This window comes from Chelonia mydas, chromosome 9 (genome assembly GCF_015237465.2).
Source record: "Chelonia mydas isolate rCheMyd1 chromosome 9, rCheMyd1.pri.v2, whole genome shotgun sequence".
In the NCBI taxonomy this organism is placed as follows: Eukaryota; Metazoa; Chordata; order Testudines; family Cheloniidae; genus Chelonia; species Chelonia mydas.
Genome location: NC_057855.1, coordinates 53,565,346 through 53,591,870, shown reverse-complemented (window position 1 = coordinate 53,591,870; position 26,525 = coordinate 53,565,346). Strand labels below are relative to the sequence as shown.

General features: G+C 45.0%; 1 protein-coding gene across 1 annotated transcript; it reads left to right on the top strand.

Moving 5' to 3' along the window:
- Positions 1-16,438: 16,438 nt before the first annotated feature.
- On the top strand, positions 16,439-26,225 carry NRROS (negative regulator of reactive oxygen species). Its single transcript, XM_007067385.4, has 3 exons — positions 16,439-16,821; positions 20,068-20,191; positions 22,407-26,225. The coding sequence occupies exons 2-3, from the start codon at positions 20,084-20,086 to the stop codon at positions 24,378-24,380; spliced, it is 2,082 nt and encodes a 693-aa protein (XP_007067447.1). The 5' UTR covers positions 16,439-16,821; positions 20,068-20,083; the 3' UTR covers positions 24,381-26,225.
- The last annotated feature ends 300 nt before the right edge of the window (positions 26,226-26,525 follow it).

Genomic DNA, 26,525 nt, shown 5'->3' with positions numbered 1-26,525 from the left:
GCCCCCCCTCCCAACCCTCTGCCTCAGCCCTGGGCCCCTCATCCTTGACCCCACCCCAGAGCCTGCACCCCAGCCAGACCCCTCACCCCCCATACTCCAGCCCTGAGCCCCCTCCCACACTCCCACACCCTCGGCCCCACCCCTGCCACATGAATTTTGTTATGTGCACCAGTATGGAGGTAATGTGGACACACAAAATTCATTCCACACGTGCGTGGGAAAAATTAGAAGGAACGCTGCTGGTGAAGTGAGTGAAATCAGGATTTGCTCTCCACAGTGAATGTATTTAGTGGCTTCTGTCTGGTACCCATTTGTTCGTGTCACTGCTTATGGCTTCTGCTGAGAGACACCCAAATGGACTAAAATATTAGGGAGGTTGTAGGTCTGCATTATTAGATACAAGTGAAGAAAATTTCCTATTGCCTGGTCAGACCTGCCTAACTGAAGCAAATGGCATATGGCTGCTTCTGAAACAAAGGCTTAAAGATCTTCCCCATCAAAAATTTGCTGTATCTGATTTTTCACTAAAAAAAGCTCTGGATAAATATGTATATGCTAAAATTAATATCGGCTAGTAGGTTTTTTATATTGTAGACTGAATGCTGTGCTGATCAAACCCATTTTCAGTTTAGTCTAGTTCCAACAGCAGAGGGCAGCAAGTTACCAAACAGATCAGAGAAGGCTAAGAAGCTGGAGCTGTGGGGAGGAGGGGAAGAAACCATGAAACATTCACCAAAGTCAACCTCAAAGCTTAACCAGTGTAATGTGGCATGTACCGCTATACTCGTTCCTTCTCCACAATGATTTTTTTTTCTTCCTTTTACACTCTGGGTTGCAGAGAATGATAACTTCACATTATGACTGGTGTCAAACACTGATAGATTAATGTTGCATGAAAGTGCTTTGTAGCCTGATAAATTATAGCTTTCTTTTGGTTGAGGATTTAATTTTGTTTTACACTGGAAAAAATTATTTAAAATCAATAATTCCCAAAGTAGAGCCAGATTAAATATTAACTAGAGAGAAACAGGGTAGAATGAAATCTGAAATGTAGGAGTGATTTGCTGTTAAATGTAAAGCTATGGTACATCCAGGTTCTTGCTTTGCCTTCAATTCTGAAATTAATCTCTAGCCAGATTTTACAGTGTTCCTGGGATGTGATGTCTATTGACTGACAGATTAGGTTGCCACTCTTCTCAACGTGCTACCCAGCAGATCGCATGATCTCATTTTGGATCAGTGTGGCTGTTTGAGCTCTCTACTTTTTCTTCTGCCATTTGCATATGTTATCTCTTCAGTACTCTCAAAAAGAAAAGGAGGACTTGTGCCACCTTAGAGACTAACAAATTTATTTGAGCATGAGCTTTCGTGAGCTACAGCTCACTTCATCGGATGCATTCAGTGGAAAATACAGTGCATCCGATGAAGTGAGCTGTAGCTCACGAAAACTTATGCTCAAATAAATTTGTTAGTCTCTAAGGTGCCACAAGTACTCCTTTTCTTTTTGCGAATACAGACTAACACGGCTGCTACTCTGAAACCTATTCAGCACTCTGTGGCTAAGTGAAAAATAGACACTAGAACCAAGACAAGTAAGAGCTTTGTTTTGATTTTCTTTCAGGTATGACGTCAGTGGCTGGCTCTCCAAGCCACTACAGGGGCTATGACATACTGCTTTAAAAAAGAAGAGGGGAAAATTGCAGAAGTTCACAGGGTGACTGGTATTCCTGGCCATTTTTGTTATGATAAAGAGTGCATCAAATAAAATATGGTGCCTCAAGTTCATCCTTTTAAAAAATAGTAGATTGGCTTATCTTGACTCTGTGGAAGTTGATTTCAAAGCAGCATGTGAGAGGGCGTGATGCTGACTGCCAGAGGTGGAAGTGCTGGGGCAAAGGAGGACTTTAGAGAGTGAGCACATCTAACATACTTTCTCAACCTATTCTAATGACTTGAGTTTTAACCCACCACAAAATCCTATTTGTCTGACACAATGTGTAGCATATGGTTGGCCATCTTGGCCAAAGTGGATAGGTTGCTTGGGATGTATATAGGTCTGTGGGAGGACTTGCTATAATACTTTCACTTCCCTTAGCATTAATGACTCTCTTCTCCTAAAGAGAAGTGAGAACTAAGGGCTGGTGTATACGGGGAAGATGACCAGAATAAGCTATTCTGCTTCATGAATTAAGCAAAACTGGAAAAAGTCACTCTTATTTTGGAATAAGAGTGTCCACACAGATAGCTATTCTGCAATAGCTATTCTAGTCAGATTCCCCAGTTAGACACGCTCTAAGTGCAGGAAAAAGGTATATGTGACTCTGCAGATGGGAATTGCTATTTTGCCACACTTGCATTGCTGAATAATGTCAGCAACAGTGACTTGTCATTACATTTTGATCCTTGATATTTTAGTATCCAGAGCTTTGCAAATTTTACATTAGAAAAATTAATGATGTGTTCCTGCACTAGCAGAAATGCTAGCATAAACAGGGTTCAGGAGTTTTTACCACTGCTGTGAAAAGCTGCGCTGAGCAGCTTTAGATCACAGTGGTAAAAATGCCTGAACTCTGTCTATACTAGCACTTTCACCACTGCTGGAAAATTGATCCAAAATTTTCTAGTGTAGATGCAACCAGAGACCAAAATATAGGGTGCAGCAGATTGCCCCTGAAGCTTTCCTCAACTCTGGGTAGACCAGGAAGGAGAGAGTGTATTCTTTTCTATCTTGTACCTTCAAAAACTTATGTATTCATATAAAAATGAATTACTAACAGCTGTCTAGATTAGAACATCTAAACTTCCAGTACACCTTACCTTGGTTCACAAGTTATAAGGAAGTGCAAATACTTAGCTTTCAATTAATATAGGAATGTAAGGCATGGTTAATATGTTTAATGTTTGAAATTCTGGGCTATCTAGTCCTGTTACATGCTCTAGTCTAACAAATGGGGCAGGAAACTCATCTCAGTTTGTCACATTCTTATGTTAAGGGAGTGGGATTTGCCTTTCTGAGAAAAGTGGGAGCTTCATCTGATAGAACCAGGGGATTCCCTTGTGCCTCTACACTGATTGGGATGATTTAGTTGGGGTTGGTCCTGCTTTAAGCTGGGGGTTGGACTAGATGACCTCCAGAGGTCTCTTCCAACCCTAATCTTCTATAATTCTACAATTGCTGACCACTCTTCCTCCTTCCAGCCTGTGGCTGGACTGATAGGGGCTACTCTGTTGATTGCTGGCCCTAAAGATTCCGCTGCCAATGGTGTGATGGGGACAGGATGAGTAAGTGAACACTAGCAGAGGCAGCATTATCTAACTTGGAAAAGTTCCACCTGGGGTGTATTTATGGGGAAGGAAATGATTTCCTCCCTGACCCACTTCCTCCTCATTTACATTTCAATTTGTGTTCTTGGAAAACGGAAGGAAAGATGCCACTGAGGTAGCACTGCCCTCTTCTGTGTCTCCCAGGCAGGGAGGGATCCACTGAGTCACTGAACCCTGCAAAGTGGTATACCTAGCCTTCTCACATCAGTCGGTAAAGCAGATATGGCTAAGCCACTGACTAGCACACACCCAAATGCTGCTGTGGTCCTAGAAGCTTGGTTTTGCTTTCTACTAAGACCTAAATCTGACTTCCTTCTGATCTCCTTGTGGAACTCTTGCTGCTTTTGTATGGTAAGACTTGAAGGGTTAAAGGGTGAATCTAGTCTGTGAAGTGACTGTGAAGTGATTGTGGGGCTCTATGTCTGTCTCCATGATCTCAGATCAAGTTTGCTCAGTTATGGATGTGACTGGTTCGGACACAGAGACCCCCTTGGGACTGTCACCTGACGTGCTGAAATTACCCCTGAGCCAGTTTTCCCTTCCAGTTTGGGCCTCCAGAACCTTGTCTTGTTGAGCCAGACATGCTAGGCTGCTGCAACACAGACCCAGGCTTTAACTGCAAATAGCTCAGCAGGTTACCTGTCTCCAGCTCCCGGTGGGATCTAAACCCCAAATAAATCTGTTTTACTCTGTATAAAGCTTATACAGGGTAAATCCATGAAGTGTCCACCCTCTATATCACAGATAGAGAGACATGCACAGCTGTTTGCTTCCCGAGGTATTAATCACTTACTCTGGGTTTATTAATAAACAATAGTGATTTTATTAAGTATAAAAAGTAGGAGTTAAGTGGTTTCAAGTAATAACAGACAGAATAAAGGAAGTCACCAAGCAAAATAAAACAAAACACGCAAGTCTAAGCCTAATACATTAAGAAACTGATTACAGGTAATATCTCTCCCTCAAAGATGTTCCAATAAGCTTCTTTCACAGACTAGACTCCTTTCTAGTCTAGGCCCAATCCTTTCCCCTGGTATAGTCCTCTGTTAGTTCCAGAAGACATCTCAGGTGGTAAGCAGGGGTTTTCTCGTGACTCCTCCCTCTCTGTCCTGCTCCACCCCCTTTTATAGCTTTGGCACAAGGCATGAGTCTTTTGTCTCTCCGGGTCCCCACCCCTCCTTCTAAATGGAAAAGTACCAGATTTAAGATGGATTTCATTATCAGGTGACATGGTCACATGTCTCTGTAAGACCCCTAGTCTCCATTTCCCATGGCTGGCCCACATGTACACAGGAGGGCTTTCAAGTAACTAAGGCCATTTACAACTGGCTGTTTCTGGAGCACTCTTAATGGCCTCCAGTTAATATGTTTACCTCAGTGATACAAGTTTATATCTTATCCTCCTAACTCCAGACACAGAAATAATGTATAGTAGATTACAAGCTTTCTAATGACAAAGGGTATTTAGTGTAAATCATATTCCAGTTATGTCATATTCAGAAGCATATTTTCATAAAGCATATGGAGAGCAACGTTACAATGGAGTCCAACCATATTTTTCCCAACTGCAAACTCATCTTGGATTTTTTGCTGCTTGTACATCGTCAACCAATTAAAAAAACCAGTTCTGTGGGTAAAATTATACCATCAGTGGTGGTCCATGCGTTCCCATTGCCTTAGTAGGTGTGCCAAGGTGTTAAAGTAGAAAGGAAGTAAACAACTATAATGATGCACAAGAAATGATAGAACCCATTTCATGCTCTCAGGTGTGCTGGTTTTGCAGGGCTGATGGGAGTGAAAAGCAGTACATTATTATTAAATGATTGACAGCTGATAGCTCTTTTGGTTAGGGGCTATACAAACACATGGGAAGATGCAATCCCTGCTGCAAAGTAATAATCTAAAAAAAGACAAAAGGCAGAAAAAGAGTGAAGGAAATTTTTTTTCACTCAAGCCAGCAGGCGTAACTGAATACACATGGAGCAGCAATAAGCACTTTTCAGAGTAGAAATGCACTTTAAATAGGGAGGTAAAGAATTAATGACTTCTTTAAACCTTGCCCTTCAGCTCCATTGGACTGTAGTCTTTCCCAATGGCAAACCCCTCAGAAGAAAGAACGATTGATCCATGAGTTGTTGGAAGCTCCAGAAGCAAAATTGAACACACAGAGCATTTTCTCCTCTGTAAACATTGAGATTTGTTGTATTAATGGGGGAAAAAACATGGACAATAAAATAGGTGTAACAGGGTCAGTCTAGCTCAGGGGTGGGCAAACTTTTTAGCCTGAGAGCCACATCGGGGTTGCGAACCTGTATGGAGGGCTGGGTAGGGAAGGCTGTGCCTCCCCAAATAGCCTGGCCCCTGCCCCCTATCACCCCCTCCCACTTCCTGCCCCCTGACTGCCCCCATCAGAACCCATGACCATGCAACCCCCCCCCCCGCTCCTTGCCCCCTGACCACCCCCTCCTGGAACCCCCCACCCCTAACTGCCTCCTGGGACCCCACCCACATCCAGCTGCACCTGCTCCCTGTCCCCTGACTGCCCTGACCCCTATCAGGCCCCCCAGGACTCCCACGACTATCCAACTGCCCCCTGCTCCCTGCCCCCTTACCACGCCTCTCAGAGCAGCAGGAGCTCACAGTCACGCTGCCCGGCTGGAACTAGCCACGCCGCTGCACTGCCCGGCAGGAACGGTGGGCCAGAGCGTGGGCAGCACAGCGAGATGAGGCTGCAGGGGAGGGGGGACAGCAGGGGAGCAGCCGGGGACTAGCCTCCCAGGCCGGGAGTTCAAGGGCCAGGCAGGACAGTCCCGGGGGCCAGATGTGGAGATTCAATCACAGGATAAGATGGCCACTGAGGTCCCTGTTCAGGCTGCATTGGTTAAGCAAGTGCTTAAAACTGATCATAGATTGAAATCACTGGAGCAGTTAGCCCAGATTTAGAAAACTTTGAATATTGGGGATCCCTGAAAGCTCTGAAACTGGAGACATTTGTAGCACAAAGTTCCACTCTAGATAGGCATAGAAGTATTAGCACATGTTCGGTAAAGAGGCTTGGAGCAAGGAAAAAGCGCTGTTGGATGTATGAACAAAGAGAGAATTCTGGCTGCAGCCAGGGGAAAAAAGACACTCTGAAGTTGCTGGCATTTCTAGAGCTCAGTTTAGACAGTTAAATAAGTTTTTCTTGGAGAGGGAATTAAGGTACCATATCCCTGTTCCTTGTAAAGCTCCAGATAAACTGGCAAGTCCCTGATCTTGTAAAGACTTACACACTTGCTTAACTTTACACATGAAATTCTTTGCAGGATCAGGGACTTACTGTAACTCTTTAATTCTAGGGACTTGGACTCCCATTTAGAAAACAGACAAGATAAAAAAGAACAAGGTAGCAAATAAGGATCCCGAGACATTCAGCCAGGAGGGAGAACAGTACCAGAACTCTAACTTAAAATCAAGCCATTATTTAGGTCTAGTTTTAACTGTTTTCTCTTACTTAGCTAATGAACTACTTCTTGTTAAATTTGTTTGTATGGGAATATGGTTTACAGAATGATTCATTTTAAAATACATCTGGCACCTGTGATTAGAAGTGTTTACAGCTTTGGAAAAATGGTGGAACTTTGGTTTCTTTTTAATAAAGATATATCTCTTAATAGTATTACTTATAATATGACTCCATAAAACCATTTTATCCTGAGTAGAAGTATTTTATAAATAATCTCCTTTCCTATGGTGATGGGCAGCAATATAGGCTTATTGTTGGACTGTAAAGTGATGAGTTTTATCATGCATTGTAATAACAGTTATGCTATTTTTCCTCTAAAAGATAGCTCAAAGTGAAAAGTGTTAAATACAAAGGTTAATTACAGAAATATTAATGTGCTTACATTGCCTATACAGCATACATCAGTCAGTAGTAAATAAAAATATGTGATGTAGATAAGTTGAAGACCAACTTTGGTTTTTTTTTTTCATTTGGATGTTTCAAAACATGCAAATGCTGGTCAATATATTTAATATAGTTTTTGACAGAAAAAGCCTTTCCCCCCTCTATAGTAACTCAAAATTGCTGAGTTTTGGTCAAATTTACTTTGGATCAGAATTAAGATGGGAAAAAATAGGAGATGGTAGTTTCCCAAACTCTGCCTATGTCACAAACTTGGCCCCCTCATGATGCCAAGGTAAGATAATACAGTAGATGTGCAGATCTTCATAATGATTTTTCTTCTTTATTGCAGGCTTGGATCTCAGTAGTAAAGTAGTTACCAATACTGACATTAAAACGATCAGTGTTTGGTTTCTGAGTGAGCATCCTATTGTGGTATGAGGGATTTCAGGTTTTCAGAAAAATTGTTCCAGGCTGTCTGCAGACTCTGGCAGATATCACTGCATCAAGTAACACTTGGATCACATTTTGAAGGTTTTCTTTACAACCGTAAGGGCTAGAAAACATAATGTTTTTAAATGAAAGCTGAGATTCTAGACCACAACGTAAGTGGCCCCAACGTGAAATATTGAGTGGCCAACCAGATCCAGCCTGACATCTGTCTTTGAGCTAGAATCAAACATGAAAGCAGGGGCCTACAATGGGTACTGTTGGAACTATACAGCATTTCCAGTAACTAAAAACAGTTTCAGAGTAACAGCCGTGTTAGTCTGTATTCGCAAAAAGAAAAGGAGTACTTGTGGCACCTTAGAGACTAACCAATTTATTTGAGCATGAGCTTTCGTGAGCTACAGCTCACTTCATCGGATGTATACTGTGGAAGCTGCAGAAGACATTATATACACACAGAGATCATGAAACAATACCTCCTCCCACCCCACTCTCCTGCTGGTAATAGCTTATCTAAAGTGATCATCAAGTTGGGCCATTTCCAGCACAAATCCAGGTTTTCTCACCCTCCTCCCTCCCCCCCACAAACTCACTCTCCTGCTGGTAATAGCCCATCCAAAGTGACCACTCTCCTTACAACGTGCATGAAAATCAAGGTGGGACATTTCCAGCACAAATACAGGTTTTCTCACCCCCCCCCCTTTTTTTTCAAAAAACACACACACACAAACTCACTCTCCTGCTGGTAATAGCTTATCCAAAGTGACCACTCTCCCTACAATGTGCATGATAATCAAGGTGGGCCATTTCCAGCACAAATCCAGGTTTTCTCACCCCCCCACCCCCATACACACACAAACTCACTCTCCTGCTGGTAATAGCTCATCCAAAGTAACCACTCTCCCTATAATGTGCATGATAATCAAGGTGGGCCATTTGACAGCAGGATTGTCTGGCTATGTAGACTCCCTCCTCAGGGCCTACGCTATCAGCACTCCCAGCTATCTTCGAGACACCACTGACTTCCTGAGGAAACTACAATCCATTGGTGATCTTCCTGATAACACCATCCTGGCCACTATGGATGTAGAAGCCCTCTACACCACCATTCCACACAAAGATGGACTACAAGTCGTCAAGAACACTATCCCCGATAATGTCACGGCTAACCTGGTGGCTGAACTTTGTGACTTTGTCCTTACCCATAACTATTTTACATTTGGGGACAATGTATACCTTCAGATCAGCGGCACTGCGATGGGTATCCGCATGGCCCCACAGTATGCCAACATTTTTATGGCTGATTTAGAACAATGCTTCCTCAGCTCTCGTCCCCTAACGCCCCTACTCTACTTGCGCTATATTGATGACATCTTCATCATCTGAACCCATGGAAAAGAAGCCCTTGAGGAATTCCACCATGATTTCAACAATTTCCATCCCACCATCAACCTCAGCCTGGTCCAGTCCACACAAGAGATCCACTTCTTGGACACTACAGTGCTAATAAACGATGGTCACATAAACACCACCCTATACTGGAAACCTACTGACCGCTATTCCTACCTACATGCCTCCAGCTTTCACCCTGACCACACCACACGATCCATCGTCTACAGCCAAGCTCTGCGATACAACCGCATTTGCTCCAACCCCTCAGACAGAGACAAACACCTACAAGATCTCTATCAAGCATTCTTACAACTAAAATACCCACCTGCGGAAGTGAAGAAACAGATTGATAGAGCCAGAAGAGTTCTCAGAAGTCACCTACTACAGGACAGGCCTAACAAAGAAAATAACAGAACGCCACTAGCCGTCACCTTCAGCCCCCAACTAAAACCCCTCCAATGCATTATTAAGGATCTACAACCTATCCTGAAGGATGACCCAACACTCTCACAAATCTTGGGAGACAGGCCAGTCCTTGCCTACAGACAGCCCCCCAACCTGAAGCAAATACTCACCAGCAACCACATACCACGCAACAGAACCACTAACCCAGGAACCTATCCTTGCAACAAAGCCCGTTGCCAACTGTGCCCACATATCTATTCAGGGGACACCATCACAGGGCCTAATAACATCAGCCACACTATCAGAGGCTCGTTCACCTGCACATCCACCAATGTGATATATGCCATCATGTGCCAGCAATGCCCCTCTGCCATGTACATTGGTCAAACTGGACAGTCTCTACGTAAAAGAATAAATGGACACAAATCAGATGTCAAGAATTATAACACTCATAAACCAGTCGGAGAACACTTCAATCTCTCTGGTCACGCAATCACAGACATGAAGGTCGCTATCTTACAACAAAAAAACTTCAAATCCAGACTCCAGCGAGAAACTGCTGAATTGGAATTCATTTGCAAATTGGATACTATTAATTTAGGCTTAAATAGAGACTGGGAGTGGCTAAGTCATTATGCAAGGTAGCCTATTTCCCCTTGTTTTTTCCTAACCCCCCCACCCCAAACGTTCTGGTTAAACTTGGATTTATGCTGGAAATGGCCCACCTTGATTGTCATGCACATTGTGGGGAGAGTGGTCAGTTTGGATGAGCTATTGTCAGCAGGAGAGTGAGTTTGTGTGTGTATGGGGGTGGGGGGGTGAGAAAACCTGGATTTGTGCTGGAAATGGCCCACCTTGATTATCATGCACATTGTAGGGAGAGTGGTCACTTTGGATAAGCTATTACCAGCAGGAGAGTGAGTTTGTGTGTGTGTGTTTTTTGAAAAAAAGGGGGGGGGGGGCGAGAAAACCTGTATTTGTGCTGGAAATGTCCCACCTTGATTTTCATGCACGTTGTAAGAAGAGTGGTCACTTTGGATAGGCTATTACCAGCAGGAGAGTGAGTTTGTGTGTGTGGTTTTTGGAGGGGGGTGAGGGGGTGAGAGAACCTGGATTTGTGCAGGAAATGGCCCACCTTGATTATCATACACATTGTGAAGAGAGTGGTCACTTTGGATGGGCTATTACCAGCAGGAGAGTGAGTTTGTGTGGGGGGGGGGGCGGAGGGTGAGAAAACCTGGATTTGTGCTGGAAATGGCCCAACTTGATGATCACTTTAGATAAGCTATTACCAGCAGGAGAGTGGGGTGGGAGGAGGTATTGTTTCATGATCTCTGTGTGTATATAATGTCTTCTGCAGCTTCCACAGTATACATTCGATAAAGTGAGCTGTAGCTCACGAAAGCTCATGCTCAAATAAATTGGTTAGTCTCTAAGGTGCCACATGTACTCCTTTTTTTTAAAAAAAACAGTTTCTCTCAAGTCTAATGAGATGCTGCTTTAAAGTCCTTTTTCTTTGTCTCTGAAATGTCCCAGGATCTTCAGTTTCATAGAATCATACAAGATTAGGATTGGAAGAGACCTCAGGAGGTCATCTAGTCCAACCTCCTGCTCATGGAGCTGTGAGTTCTCTTACTCCTTCAGCTTTGTTTTTCCAATGGACTCTATCCACAGTCAGTTGATAGCTGGCAAAATGCCAGTTGCCAACTAAAACCTCAAGGCTTGCCCATAATGTTTTGCATCATTCTGAAGACTCTCATGCTGTTCTGTTGGACTTCTCATGGATTACACTGTTCTCAGTACTGAAGTCAATTTGTGAGTAGATGTGGCTTGTCAATAAACATTTCTATGAATTTAGCTCTTACTTACATGGGGAGATGCTGATCTGCTTTTTTTGCAGCAGCTACTTGAACTATGGGTGACCCCTACTCTCAGAGGTTCCACTTTAGAAGAAATCATGTTCCATACAGGAAAGAAAATAACACATTGAGGCCTGCTAATCAGCAAACAAGGGGCTGCTTCTCATCCAGCCACTTTCTGTTGCAGTTTTACCAGCCTATCCGCCTTCTACTCAGCGGTCTTGGTGGGTACCTCACCACAGTGTGATCACTGGGATGTATGCCAGGAAATTCAAACTCCACTATCTATTGGGGTTGTGGTTTCCTGATCTGTTTTAAGCTAGAATTCTGGTAGCTCAGAAGACGTGAAAGCCCCAAAAAACTGAGTGTGGAGCACATCAAAAGCAGACTATGACTAGTTTTCAACCCTGTTCACCTTTGTAAGTCAGAGCAGCCCATGGTCTTTGCCCAGCACTGAGGCCTCTATCACGACCTCTGGTACTTTAGACAACAGATGTGTGTCTCTTTTCCTTCTTGATTTCTGTTCTTAAAACTTCCTTGAAAATGAAGGAAATGAAACCACAGAACACTGTGCTTAAGAGACAGGAGGGACCTGACTTATACCAAAAAAGAAACAAAATTCAGAGTGACGGCAATAAAACAAACAACCCCTCTCTCCCCCACAACTTAGACACATGCTCTGGCTTAAGCCCATTGGCAGGAGTTGTGACAGACCCAGAGTACAATCCAGACCAGTGAGCAGCTGTGTCACCCCTGCCCTGCAATCTTGGATGCCTTACAGTGCTCCCACCTGGGCCGTTCACAAACAGCTTGCCAGCATGCAAGTGTCACACCGACAGACCTCGGTTGTCAGCGGGCAGGATCAAACCTGGGATCTCTGGAGCTAAATGCATGAGCCTTTATTGCATGAGCTAAAAGCCAGAAGCCTAGTAGCTAAGGTTGTAGAGAAGACGCATTAATCTCTCTTTCTAAGTGGTCTCGGTGCCAGTAGATGGGACAGAACACCACACCCAGGAGGTGTGTGGATTACATACTTCCCCTAGCTGAGGAAGTGTGTCCCAAGCTTCAGTGACTTCCCAATTGAAATCCCTGACGAGCCACCACTTATAACACCTACAGACTCCAGTTGTTGGGATTGAACCTGGGACCTTTGGATCTAAATGCATGAGCCTCTACTGCATGAGCTAAAAGCCATATGCCTAATAGCTAAGGTTGTAGACTCATTAATCTCTCCCTCTAAGTGGTCTTAGTGCCACTAGATGGGACAGAACACCACACCCAGGGGGTGTGTGGGTTATACAAGCCACCCACTGAATGTCTCTGTGTAACTGCAGCCTGACAGCTGCACCCTGGCTCTCACCAGCCTGGGTTACACTTCAGGGTCACCCCAACACATCCCCAGTCTTAGCTTTCCCCGCAAAGATGTATGTCCTGTACTGCCCGGTCTTCTCCTGGACAATATAGGTTATATTAGATCTGTTATTTCTCTAAAAGGAATCATAGAATCATAGAAGATTAGGGTTGGAAGAGACCTAAGGAGGTCATCTAGTCCAACTCCCTGCTGAAAACAGGACCAACACCAACTAAATCATCCCAGCCAGGGCTTTGTCAAACCAGGCCTTAAAAATCTCTAAGGATGGAGATGGTCCCCAGCCTGTAGCGATGCATGGGATTCTTCCATCCTAAGTGCAGGACTCTGCACTTGTCCTTGTTGAACCTCATCAGATTTCTTTTGGCCCAATCCTCCAATTTGTCTAGGTCACTCTCGACCCTATCCCTACCCTCCAGCATATCTACCTCTGCCCCCAGCTTAGTGTCATCTGTGAACCTGCTGAGGGTGCAATCCATCCCATCATCCAGATCATTAATAAAAATGTTGAACAAAATCAGCCCCAGGACTGACCCCTGGGGCACGCCGCTTGATACCGGCTGCAAACTAGACATCGAGCCATTGATCACTACCTGTTGAGCCTGACAATCTAGCCAGCTTTCTATCCACCTTATAGTCCATTCATCCAATCCATACTTTTTAAACTTGCTGGCAAGAATACTGTGGGAGAATGTATCAAAAGCTTTGCTAAAGTCAAGATATATCATGTCCACTGCTTTCCCCACACCCACAGAGCCTGTTACCTCGTCATAGAAGGCAATCAGGTTGGTCAGGCATGACTTGCCCTTGGTGAATCCATGTTGACTGTTCCTGATCACCTTCCTCTCCTCTAAGTGCTTCAAAATGGTTTCCTTGAGGACCTGCTCCATGATTTTTTCAGGGACTGAGGTGAGGCTGACCGGTCTGTAGTTCCCAGGGTTCTCCTTCTTCCCTTTTTTAAAGATGGGCACCATATTTGCTTTTTTCCAATCATCCAATAAATATGCCAGTTTATTATTTCAAATAGTTATTTAGACACATCAATTTAAATACATTGGATTAGATACAACAGTAAAATTAGTTTATTAATTACAAAGAGAGATTTTAGTGAGTACAAGTAATGAGGCATAAAAATCAGAAATGATTACAAGAAAAATAAAGCTACAACACTTATTAGTGTCTAACTTAACAAACTGTGTTAAATTCAAAGCAGTTTTCTCATCACATACTTTCAGCTGTCTCACTGACCAAACTTCTTAGGTCAGGACCCCTTCTCCCAGAGTCCGACAAATGCTGCCTTTGTCACTTCAAGTACAGTGAATGCCATGGGCAGAGGGGAGGGGTATTTGCCCCTTCTTAGTCCTGTCCCACTTTGAGAAGCATTTCCATCTGGGAGCAAGGCGACAGGGAGTCTGCATGGAAGGGAACCTCCATGCTGTTTCTTTGTAAAGATGTAGATTTTTTGCCCTGCCTCCTTTCCTGCCATAGAATGGCTGCTTAGCAGGTAATTGTCCATCAGCCTTGTTCACACCTGGTTGAGGTGTCAGTTTGCCCTTTGTCTCTGAGGAACTGGTTTGGCCACTCTGCAGACTTCTCTGGAAAACCTCCTTTTAGGCTATGTCTACACTAGCACTTTTGTCCGGCAGGGTGTGAAAAAAACACAGACCCCCATCCAACATAAGCTTCAGCGACAAAAGTGCCGGAGTGGACAGCACTATGTCGGCTAGAGAGCGTCTACCAGCAACATAGCTACTGCAGCTCGTTGAGGGTGGGCTAATTATGCAGACGGAAGAGCTCTCTCTTGCCAGCATAGAGCCGCTACACTACAGACCTTACAGCAGCACAGCTGCAGAAGTACAGCTGTGCCACTGTAAGGTGTGTAGTGTAGACATAGCCTTAGTCATGGTTTCAGCTTGTGTTTATAACTTCATATATAATACTGCTACATGCATTTTGCCATGATATTATTTATCAGCAAGTTATGAGTTTTTAAATACCTCACAAAACATGCCTCGTGCAAAAATTATTACAATGTGTGTAGGGTGTGAACACAGCAGTATATTCTGACAAAGGACCTATTTATGGAAGAGAAGAGCAAGTGGGAAAGGGAGCAGTAAGGCTCATTTTCTTTCTCTGCTTTCTTATGTCCTAAACTGCTAGAGATTTGCTTTGTGCCTCACTGCAGTGTAGAACTACTTGATTGATTAAAAATCCATTGCAGAGAGTGTAGTTAATAAGTCTTCCATTTATGCTATGTGAGGAATGAATTGAAAATGGCCTTTACCACCACCACGTTGCATATATTTATAGAATAACAGGGTTGGAAGGGACCTCAGGAGATCATCTAGTCCAACCCCTCTGTCAAAGCAGGACCAATCCCCAATTTTTGCCCCAGATCCCTAAATGGCCCCCTCAAGGATTGAACTCACAACCCTGAGTTTAGCAGGGCAATGTTCAAACCACTGAGCTATCCCTCCCCCACTCTATGACAACATACATTACACCCCTTGCTGCAGAATTCTGCTCCAGAATCTCCTTTTTTATTTTTAAAAAATTGTTTCTAACCCTAACTGTTGCAGAGAGCCTTAAAAAGATGAGCTGGCTGTAGCCACTGCAGTGCTGTCTTCCTGATTCTGCAGCCAGCCTGAAGCTAACTTTGAGAGTGTTGCAAACTTTCCCATTACCACACTAGTGTTGGCTCTGAAACCTAATGATGCCAACGTAATGTGAGCACTGTTAATTTTTTCTGTACTGATTGTTTTTGCAGAAAGCACACAACTAATGTGCTTATCTCACAATCCCAAACTGCCTCCTCTGCCAAAAACTCCAATTTTCTTTATGGTGTGGCCCAATCCCCCATCACTCCCAATGACAATAATGTTTCATTGCATGGCAAAAGTTAATACAAAGCTCTGTAGAACACTGAAAATTTAAAATGTGAGGATGGCTTAAAATAAATAGAATTTAATATCAAAGAAAGTAACATGGGGGATGCTGCACTCTTGGTATTAGTATTTTTGTACTGAATTCCATAAAAATTTCCATTTTTAATATTTAAATGAAGCTGCCCCAGAATTTCCAGCTGCCATGCTCAATGCTATAGAAACCTGGGTCCTTGGGGGCAGAATTTTGGTCCAGCTTGCTACAGAGTACATGGAATCTTCTTTATAACAGAATTCCTAAGACTTGCTTTTAGAACTCTTTAAATGAGGCTCTGAGCTGGCCCATTGACCTGGTGTGACACGACCATGCAGGAGATCCAGATTTGATTCCAGGTCCTGGTCTTTTGTTCCCAAGCTCAAGGGCTAGGACTATCAGAGGCCTGGTTCATATCCTGTTGGAATGAATGGAAAAAGATTCCCTTTGACTTCAGTGGGAGTTGGATTGGGTCCCTTGTTCCCCATAGTTTGATAATGGAGTTAGCCTGCCTGAGGAGCGGTATTTATTGGCTCTGCAGAGAATATTCCTCAGCCAGAATGATGGTCATCACAACATTAAGAGGAAGGTTACACTGGAATCAGGGAGAGGGGGTAACCTCTGAGCACTGCAGAATATGGGACTGTTGTGTGTCATTCTGTATATAGCCTGCAGGTTCTTGTAGTGGGAGAGCTTTCAAATGGGCTCCAGTTTGTCTGATCAGACTGAAACTGTGATGTCTTTGCTCCCTTGTCCAAACAGAGAAGCCCTGTTACAAATGTCATAGTAGACCACTCATACAGACCAGAGCAGACCACTCATACAGTCTGTCCCCAGAAGAGGTCCCAGAGCAATTAACTTGAGTTCAGCTAATGGTTACATAGCCTGGACCTGGGCTAGTTCCTCCCCTTCCCTCCCTTCCCTTCCCCTCCCCCTTGCTCCTGGTTCCTTCTTGTTTTTAATTGACTTGCATGTGCATGACCCTTGAGTAAGTGCTGATATCAGTAAGCAGAGTGGCTTGCAGCTAACTCTGCAATCCATGTGACTGCAGTTTCCGTTAGTTCCTTCCGCAAGATCTAAATTAACCTGATGCTAAGTGAGAGGAAGAAAAAAAAAAGGCTGCAGCTAACATTGCCTTTTGTGAAGCAGCTGCGAGAGAGAGCAGGAGGGCGGCTGTGTGCAGCATGAGTGCCCGCGATCTGTGCATGCTGCCCCGAGCGGTGAGTAACCCCCAAACCTGGGCTCTGCACTTCACCCTGTCCAAGATAAAGTTCAGGGATGGGTGCAGAGGAGGGCAATGGAGAGAAACTCCCAGGTGGATGGTCGATCGTTATGACAGCCACGGCACCCATGGTTTACTCTGTGTGTGTACATCTGAGCACTGGGAGTGTGGAGCGTTACCAAGCATTGTATGCCTCGAAGTGCTTCATGCATGCAGAAAACTCCTTCTCTAGTGCAGTGTCCTCCCCTCCCCGCTCTGTGGTGATTAGGGCTGTGCCAGCGTCGGGAAGGCAATGCCCTCAAGTTCGCTGTCTCTCATGGTCTCCCTTTGGAACGCTCACCACCTGTGTTTGGAGGATGCTGCAAAAGCCACACTTTGGCCCGCATCCCAACAGGGCAAGCTGGGAGAAAGATGGAGGGAGGGGGGGCTGTCACTGGAGGGAAGACAGTTAATGGTGGGCAGACAGAGCTTGGGAGAGAACAAACAAGTCAGCTGTGGGAGAGAGGCTGGGTCAGAAAAGAGAGAACCTCCTGAAAAGGGAAAGAGTTTGAGGTTAACATGCATTGAAACGTTTAATAAAGGTGAAATATGATAGAAAAATCAGTGTGAAGAAAACAAGGACGCTGGAAAAGGCTGAAATAAAGATACATCAAGGTTGGTCTGTTTTAGGTTTCAGTACTGCATCTGTTCCGGTGGTATCTTGGCACCGCTCAAGGCATGGAGGGCCAGATCCTCAATTGCTGCAAATGGCTTCAGTGGAGCTATACTGAGCTACACCAGCTGAGGATCTGTCCCAGAGGAAATACAGAAAAAAGAGGGGGGAACCCCCAGGGGGACGCAGTAAGCGATCTCTTTGAATATGTAATTTAGTGGTGGTTTGGCTGGTGGTAAAAACAAAAATAAAAAAATCTGAAAATTGCCCCAGGTGTGTCCAAGACTTTAGATCTAGCCCAGGCGTGGGCAAACTTTTTGGCCTGAGGGCTACATCGAGGTTGCAAAACTGTATGGAGGGCCGGGTAGGAAAGTCTGTGCCTCCCCAAACAGCCTGGCCCCCACCCCCTATCTGCCCTCTCCCACTTCCCGCCCCCTGACTGCTCCCCTCAGAACCCCTGACCCGTGCAACCCCCCCTGCTCATCCCCTGACCGCCCCCTCCTGGGACCCCCTGCCCCTAACTGCCCCCCGGGACCCCACCCCCTATCCAACCCCCCCTGCCCCCGGTCCCCTGACTGCCCCGACCCCTATCAGGCCCCCCAGGACTCCCATGCCTATCCAACCGCTCTCTTGCCATGCTGCTCAGAGCAGCAGGAGCTCGCAGCCCCACTGCCCGGCCGGAGCAGCCCCGCCACTGCACTGCCTGGCAGGAGCGGAGGGCCAGAGCGCGGGCAGCACAGCGAGCTAAAGCTGCAGGGGAGGGGGGACAGCAGGGGAGGGGCCAGGGAGTAGCCTCCCAGGCCAGGAGTTCAAGAACCAGGCAGGACAGTCCCGCAGGCCGGATGTGGCCCGCAGGCCATAGTTTGCCCACCTCTGATCTAGTAGTATAATCAAGGTCTCCCGGCATGTTTGCCTTAGGTTTATCATTCTCCTGCATGCAAATGTTATAAACTCTGATGCCATGAATTGCCATTATTATCTGATTTCACTTGATTGAAAAGCAGCAAGTTCCATTGATCTCCATCACTGGAACCTTAATTAAGGACTGGATCTTCAGGAGAGTTCAGGGCTTGGTTTCTGTTGGAGTTGTGCATCCTCAGCATGGCTAAAAATCAAGCCCCTTCTTTGCTAGTAAGACACATAAAGAGAACATTTGACGCGTGGGATTTTGAAACTTATAATATAGAGGGAAACTTCTTTATGAAACATGTCAGTTAATCAATGTGGGCAAATAGCTATTCAATTAGATGCTAATGTTCCTTTAAAAAGGATTTTCACATCCTAGCATCAAAACGTAGCATATTTCTACACACTTTGTCTACTCCTCTATTCAAACTCTGTATGAATTTGTGTTCTGTGTATTACACCAGTGCCAACTGCTCCAGCTGAGATCAGGGTCCCATTGTGCTTAATGCTGCACAGACACACAGTGAGAAACTGTCCCTGATCCAAAGAGTTCAGCCTCAGATCCTCAAAGGCATTTAGGCTCCTTACTTCAGTTGATTTCAGTGGGAGTTAGGTGCCTAAATACTGTTGATTATCACGTTAATAGGTGTGATAGACAAAGGGTGGGAAAGGAAACAGAGTCACAGAGAGGTAAAATGTCTTGCCCAGGTCACAGGCCCTGAGTCCCAGTAGATTGCCCTAGCCACTGGGCCACACTGTCTCTCAGTGTAAATGGGTGTGAGGTTACCTCTCTATTAGCATTAGAGAGCCTCCTGAGTGGCTTAGATATTGGACTACTGAACCACAAAATTAACCTGCTCTGTTCTTACACCAGGGGTTGAACTGTGCAACAGAGACCATCTTGTTGCAATAAACCTCAGAGTAATTAATAAAGTTGGGACCAGAAGATGCCTCCAGTGCAGATTTTCCTGTATAGGACTCAAACTCCACTGGAACTGCACTGGGCACACTGGGGAAGGGGGGACACAAGTGGCTTCACTCCCTACCTGGAGCCTGGGGCAGAGTTTGCCGCCCAGAGGCATGTTATGCTTTTTGTAATAGCCCTCTAGGAACTGTTAAGTCAACTGAGAGCCACTGATGCCCAATAAGAAAAGGAGTACTTGTGGCACCTTAGAGACTAACAAATTTATTTGAGCATAAGCTTTCGTAAGGTGAGCTGTAGCTCATGAAAGCTTATGCTCAAATAAATTTGTTAGTCTCTAAGGTGCCAAAAGTACTCCTTTTCTTTTTGTGAATACAGACTAACACGGCTGCTAATCTGAAACCTGTCATGATGCCCAATTGCTCCACCCACATCTCCAGTGTCATCCCTATGGCATGGTGCAAAGAGTGCTCCAGTGGGGCATCAGTCCCACACGGTATAGCTAGGCCTGGTGGGGGCAGTGGATCCAACACCACAGTGTGAGGAAAGTGCTGCCGAGAAAATGTTTAGAGCCCAAGTCTGATCTTGGGCTGACAAAGGATCTAAAATCCCTGTTCCGTGTAAGAAAGTTTGGGAGGCAGAGACTGTCTCGTCTTATGTTTCCTGGGAAATCCTTTGGTGTGCCAAAAAATAATCATGAATGAAGAGAAAAAAGCAGAGCAGATCTTTCAAATGTGTCTTATCTTTGGTTTCTCTCTTTGCAGGACTGTTGCTGTTGAGATGGAGTCAGTGTTTCTCAGTCTCTTCCTGAGTTTAGTCTTTATAGTAGCAGGATGGGGAAACAAGACTGGAATGGCCCTGGCAACGTATCACAGGACCTGCAAACTAGTGAGTCCTCTTATGCAAACCCGTGAACTTGTTAATTGTTCACTTCTCACTGCACACTGCCTTCGGAAAAGCAGGTGTATACTCTGAGTATGTACTCTAGAAGCACTGGCAGTGACTGCTCAGTGTAGGCTCTGTTCCATTGTTTTCATTCTAGCCTATGACTTTCACCATGAGGCTGCAGTTTTCCAGACTTGATCTCAGCCCAAAGTTGTTGGGTTTTCTTAAATGTGAGCAAAACCTGGTTTGCCATTTTTGAATATGAGGCAAGAGGCTTATTTGGTGCACAGTGAATGAAGCAGGGCGTCTCGTGCAGTTGATTGATAAAGTGAAATAGGGCATTGTAATGTAAATATTGCCATAGGAACAGCATTTATTCCCTTTTCTTTGAAACTAATAAAAATATAGAAATGAGGTGAGTGATGCCAAATGAAGAAGCTGCATAGGCTAGAGATTGTGATTCACAAATAGGAGGGGCGGCGGGAGTTTGGAAATACTGTGTGTACTCTCAAAAGTGGCCACTGATTTCTAGGTGCCTCAGTTTTTGGGTAACTTCTGGTATCTTGGGCCTGATTTTCAGAGGTGCTGAGCAGCTGCAGCTCCCTGTCTGGAAATGATGCTTATTTGCTGATCAGTGAAGTATGCTTGAAGCTATACGGCAAGCGGAGGAAGATGCCCCAGGAGCTTACACGCTAAGGGATAGATTTTCAAGTGCTCAACATCCACAGCTGAGGCCATCTGTAAAAGAACTCAGCTGCACCCAACATACTGACCAATGTGCAGAGCTCTGCAGAAAATCTGACCACTTACTTAGGTAAATAGAACTGAGCTTGAAAATCTGGTCCTTATTGTGGGTACTGAGTCCTTCAGAGGATCTGACCTGGCATGTGATAACAAACCAAATGCAACGCTTCCCCTGCATTATTTTTGCCATTTCTTAGCCTTCCTCCTTTAGGCCAGTCTAGGTGATTTCAGTCCTTCTGTGCTGTTTCCTGCTGACAGAACTGGTTCTGCTTCAGGCAGCCAGCTTCTGTCTGATAAGAGGCACTGATTAGAGCAGGGTGGATTTTCTCCAGTTTCTTTTTGGTTCTTTCCTCTTCTTGTCCTGTTTTCTCCTCTTTTTGTTTGTACTACATTAGTGCCTAGAGGTCCCAGATGAGACCAGGACATCATTGTGCTAGATCCTGTGCATACACAAAGTAAGAGACAGCCCCTTCCCCAAAGATTTTACATTCTAAGTAGAGAAGACAGGAGAGGAAATGCTGCTGTTCATGTTTTACAAATGAGGTGTTGAGGAAAGCATAGAGAGATTGTGTCTCACCCAAGGTCACACAGGGACTCTGGGGCAGAACATGGAGCTGAACCCAGAATCTGAGTCCCAGTCCAGCGTCTTAATCGCAAGATCAACCTTCCTCTCCTCTGGTGCTTTGCACCCTTAATTTCTCCTCCTCTTCCTGCATCCCCGAATCCCCTTCTCTGCATCATTCCAAATCCCTCTTTCTTCTTGATTGGCTCTTTCCCACTCCTTGGTGGGGAGTCCCCTTTCTTTCTTCATGGTCCCTCATTTGCTCTGTACTCTGTGATCCTCTTTTTCATCTGCTCAAGGATACTGCCTCCCCCCCCGCAATGCAATCTCTTGATCCACATCCTCTGAGTGGGAGTTCTAACAGCAGGTCTGCTCTACCAGGGCTCTGCTCCATGCTGCTCCTGCCCGTGGAGCCATGCAGGGTGCAAGTCAGCAACTCAGCCTCCAGGAGTGGCTGGTGCTATTCCAACAGGGTAGGCGGGCAGGGAGAATGTTGGAGCAGGGTCATGTCCTGCCCTGGTTTACTCCCATAGGCAGGCTCTGCTTTCCAGTGCATCCCAGAAGGGAGTCGTAAAGGGATATAGGGAACATAGTCGGTGAGCTGGAAAGCAGACCCTGGCTGTAACTTCAGAGTAGGCCAATCTGATCTTGTATGTCTTTTGAGGGGCAGTTACCGTCTTCCCCCAGCAGCCCACAGGCCTCACCATATCAGTGATTCAGGCAAAAATTACTGCTGCAACCATCTGATGTTTGTCTTCTGGAAGAGGCGGAGAGGTCAGGATGATGGCAGAAAATAAAGAATCAGATGTTGTGCACCCTCTCCTATCTGAACTCTAAGCCTTTGCTCCCAGTTTCACTATTTCCAGTGTTGTTTATATATAGATATAGATATATTTGTATTTCTTGTTTCAGGTGCACAGAGCTGTGGATTGCAATGGGAGATGGCAAGGCACAGTCCCAGCAGACCTCCCAGCTGACATAGAGGTGCTTTCCCTGGATCACAACACTATACGGACCCTAAAGAATACCTCTCTGCTGCAATACCAAAACCTGGAGACACTGAGCCTGTGTGGAAACAGACTGGAACTCATTGAACCTGGGGCCTTCCTTGGCAGCAGAGACCTCAAAAATCTTTCCTTGGCAGACAACACCCTCTTTACAAACTACTCTGTGACGGCAGCTGCTCTTCGCTCCTTACCAGCCTTGAGGAAACTGGACCTGTCTGGGAATCATCTCACTGAGGACATGGTGGCTACCATGCTCCGCAACCTGTCCTCCTTGGAGTCCTTGTCAATGGCCAGAAACATCATAATGCGCTTGGACTCCTCTGTCTTTGAAAGCCTGAGCCAGCTGCAGGAGCTGAACCTGGAGAAGAACTACATCTATGAGATCGAGGGGGGCACCTTTGAAGGCCTGCAGGGCCTGCAGATGCTTAATCTGGCCTACAACTACATTCCCTGCATCGTGGAGTTTGGTCTGACCCAGCTCAAGACACTTAATGCCAGCAACAACATAATCGAGTGGTTCCTGGCCATAGAGGGTGATGCTGTCTTTGAGCTGGAGACGCTAGATCTCTCCCACAACCGGCTCCTGTTCTTCCCGCTACTACCAAGACAGAGCAAACTGCGCTCCCTGCTGCTGAGGGACAATGAGATGAGCTTTTATCGCAAACTTCCCAATGCTACATCCCTCATGGATATCACAGTGCAGTTCCTTCTCATAGAGGGCAATACCACTAATGTCACTACCCTCAATCTCTGGGAAGAGGTCAGCCTGAGCAATCTCTCTTCCTTGAGCTTTCTGGATATGAGCCAAAACCAGTTCTGGTACCTCCCTGATGGCTTCCTGGGAAGGATGACTTCCCTCTCCCACCTGAAGCTCAACCAGAATTGCTTAGAGACCCTTCACATCCAGGAGAGACAACCACTGGGCATGCTCATGGACCTTGATCTCAGCCAGAATCAGCTCTCAGAACTGCAGGTGGACCTAGGTTCTGAAGGCACCCTGCCAAACCTTAGATCGTTTAATCTGAGTGCCAATAGGTTGCAGAGGGTGCCGCCTAACATTTTCACCCACACAGAGATCACTACAGTTGACCTCAGTCACAACCACATAGACCTCTGTCCCCAGCAAGCTAATGCAGATGGGGCTGAGTATCCCATCTGCATAGACTTAAGGAATGTAACATCCCTTAGGAAACTTTACTTGGCTGGGTGTGGCCTGGAAATGGTGGCGAGCAATGCTTTCAGTGGGACACCACTAACACACTTAGATCTGTCTAACAATCAGAGAGCACTGGCTAGGGGCCTGCAACCTCTACAAGATATTGCACTAATGCTGCAGGTTTTATCTCTCAGGAACACTGGCCTCTCTTCCACCATGGAAGACATTGACTTCTCTGGCTTTCAGAACTTGGTAAGTTTGGACCTCTCAGGAAACTCCCTGACCAGCTTTCCGGAGTCCTTGAGTGGTCTGAAACTGCATTCCCTGGATCTCCGGAGAAACCATCTTCCCTCTCTTCCACAGCACTCAATGCAGATGCAACTTGGGAGGAGTCTGAGTGTGCTCTACCTCAGCCAGAACCCATTTGACTGCTGCAAACTGGAGTGGTGGGACTTCCTTCACAGTCTCAGGACAGTGCGTGTTGTGGACAGGGGGCAGGTCACCTGCAACTACTCCTCTAACATTATTAATACAGTGAGACTGCCTGAGTCTGTGCTCCAGAGCTGCAGGTGGATGACAGTGAATATGGCTTTGCTGTACCTGGTGCTTACTCTCCCTGCCTGCCTGACCCTGCTAGTTGCCTTTGCTGTCATCTTCCTTACTTTCAAGCACAAGCTGCTTCAAATGGTGAAAAACCAGTACAGAGTGTCCAGCCCATACTGATCTCTGTGGGGAAAGGAGTAGGCTGTTGGCTCACAGAGTGCCGGCAGAGTAGTAACTCTGTGATCCCTGTGAGGGGCCGAGAGCAGAGTGAGCAGGGGTGCTTTGGAGGGAGTGACCAGGATACTGGCTCTCTGATGTTCTCATTGCTGCATTTTGAGTGTGCCACTTCCTGGTGCATGTTCTCCCTTTGCTCTGAGCAGGGGTAGGGCCTTCTGCTGGGAAGCACAATGGAGGCACTTGAAGTTTAACTCAGGGAGCACAGGGTTCAACATGGAGTCAGAAGGCAGGAGAATTAGTGATTGGAGTAATGAGAATGGAGTTTAAGACACTGAAAATGAGTAAATGGGAGAGAAATTCAGAAGGGAAAGGTGAGGATCATGATGAGGAAAGGACAAATATTAAGAAAAACCAATGAGGCAGCTGCAAAGTGGACTCATTGGATGCCAGAGAGTGAGAGGCAGGCGAGATCTATCTCTGTTTGGGTACTTGTGGCACCTTAGAGACTAACCAATTTATTTGAGCATAAGCTTTCGTGAGCTACAGCTCACTTCTCAAATAAATTGGTTAGTCTCTAAGGTGCCACAAGTACTCCTTTTCTTTTTGCGAATACAGACTAACATGGCTGCTACTCTGAAATCTGTTTGCTAGAGGATGCTTCACTGGTGCCTAAGGAAAGGAGTTCAGGGTATATAAGTCCTGTGAAATATAAAGCAAATATGCATATGTATACACTATTAATATAAACCAATGAAGCTGCAGTTCTGCGTTAAGGCCTACAGGGATCTATTTTCTCCTAATTGGAAACATAAATTCCCATTCATGACAATTTACTTGAATTTATGTTAAAATTGAACAGTCTTAGCCAATCAGAGTGCGAGGATCTACAGTTGCTTTTCCCTCCCCACTGTCACCCTCAGACATTATACATTTATTCATCACCATAGTATCCAGGAGATGTATGGTTTTCTGTTATACAAAAACTGTTTTACATTTATATAGTCACCTGAATGCTGATTAGCAGAAGGGGGGTTGGTTTGCATAAGGACTAATTAATTCTCATTTGAGTAAATGAGAATATTGTATACGTATTATGTGCAAAATAGAATGTGCAGGTTAAGTGTGAGAGTGAAAATCCTCATTATATTTATTGCAGTGTGGTTATTGCTCAACCAGTTTTTCAGGGTTAAATATCTACCCCATTTAAAATCCTTTGGTAGTCTTTGTAAATTAATGATCAAGGTTAAACTGCATAGATGACCCCCTTGCTAAACTTTACTTTTTTAATCAACTCATTTTGAGCTGTATAATGTAAAAAAAAGTCCCCATCACCTTAATGATTAAACTTTGAAGTGCACACTTTAATTAATGTTTTTTGAGGGTGAGGCTTTATTAAAAGAAACAAACCCAGAAATGTTTTTCCCTTGGATATGACTTAATATGTCAAATTTCAATCTGTGATTGTTTCAAATTTTCACCCCTTAAAAAAAGAAGGTCAAAGAGATTTGAAACTGGAACCCATATCCACAGCAAGAATAACAGCAGTGAGAGAACACATCTATCATATTTACATTTTGGTCTCCGTAGAAACAAGCACATGACAACTGAATGGAATTGGCAGCTGTTCTTGACTTACAAACACATACAAGTGATGATTAGATTTGTTTGATAAGATGTGTAGAACAATACAGTTGAACATTTCTAGGCTATCCACTGTGATGTCATTAATTGTGTTTAAGTAGCTATCCCAATTAAAGAAGAGGCCATTTAAAAAAAACAGGTTGGGAATAATGTAAAATATTGAATGCAAGATACAAGAATAAATTATATTCACTTTATTTTTATTAACATTTTTCTTCTGTAATTTTTTATTTGGCAACTTCTATATTAAAACAAAAGATAAAAATTGTAAGTGCAAGGAAGTGTTGGCTAAATCCTCATTTATCCAAAGAGTTAGTGTGGGTGTGGGATGGGAACCCCGGGGTGCAACCTGGAACTGTGTCCCCTTAACTCTCCAGCTTGGGTTGTCTCTCACAATACCATGCTAGTGAAAAGGAGCAAACCCCTCCGGGTGCTATTATTACTCAGCACAACAGCATGTGGATCCCCACACCAAGCTAGATTGCATGAATGCTCCCAAAGCCACTC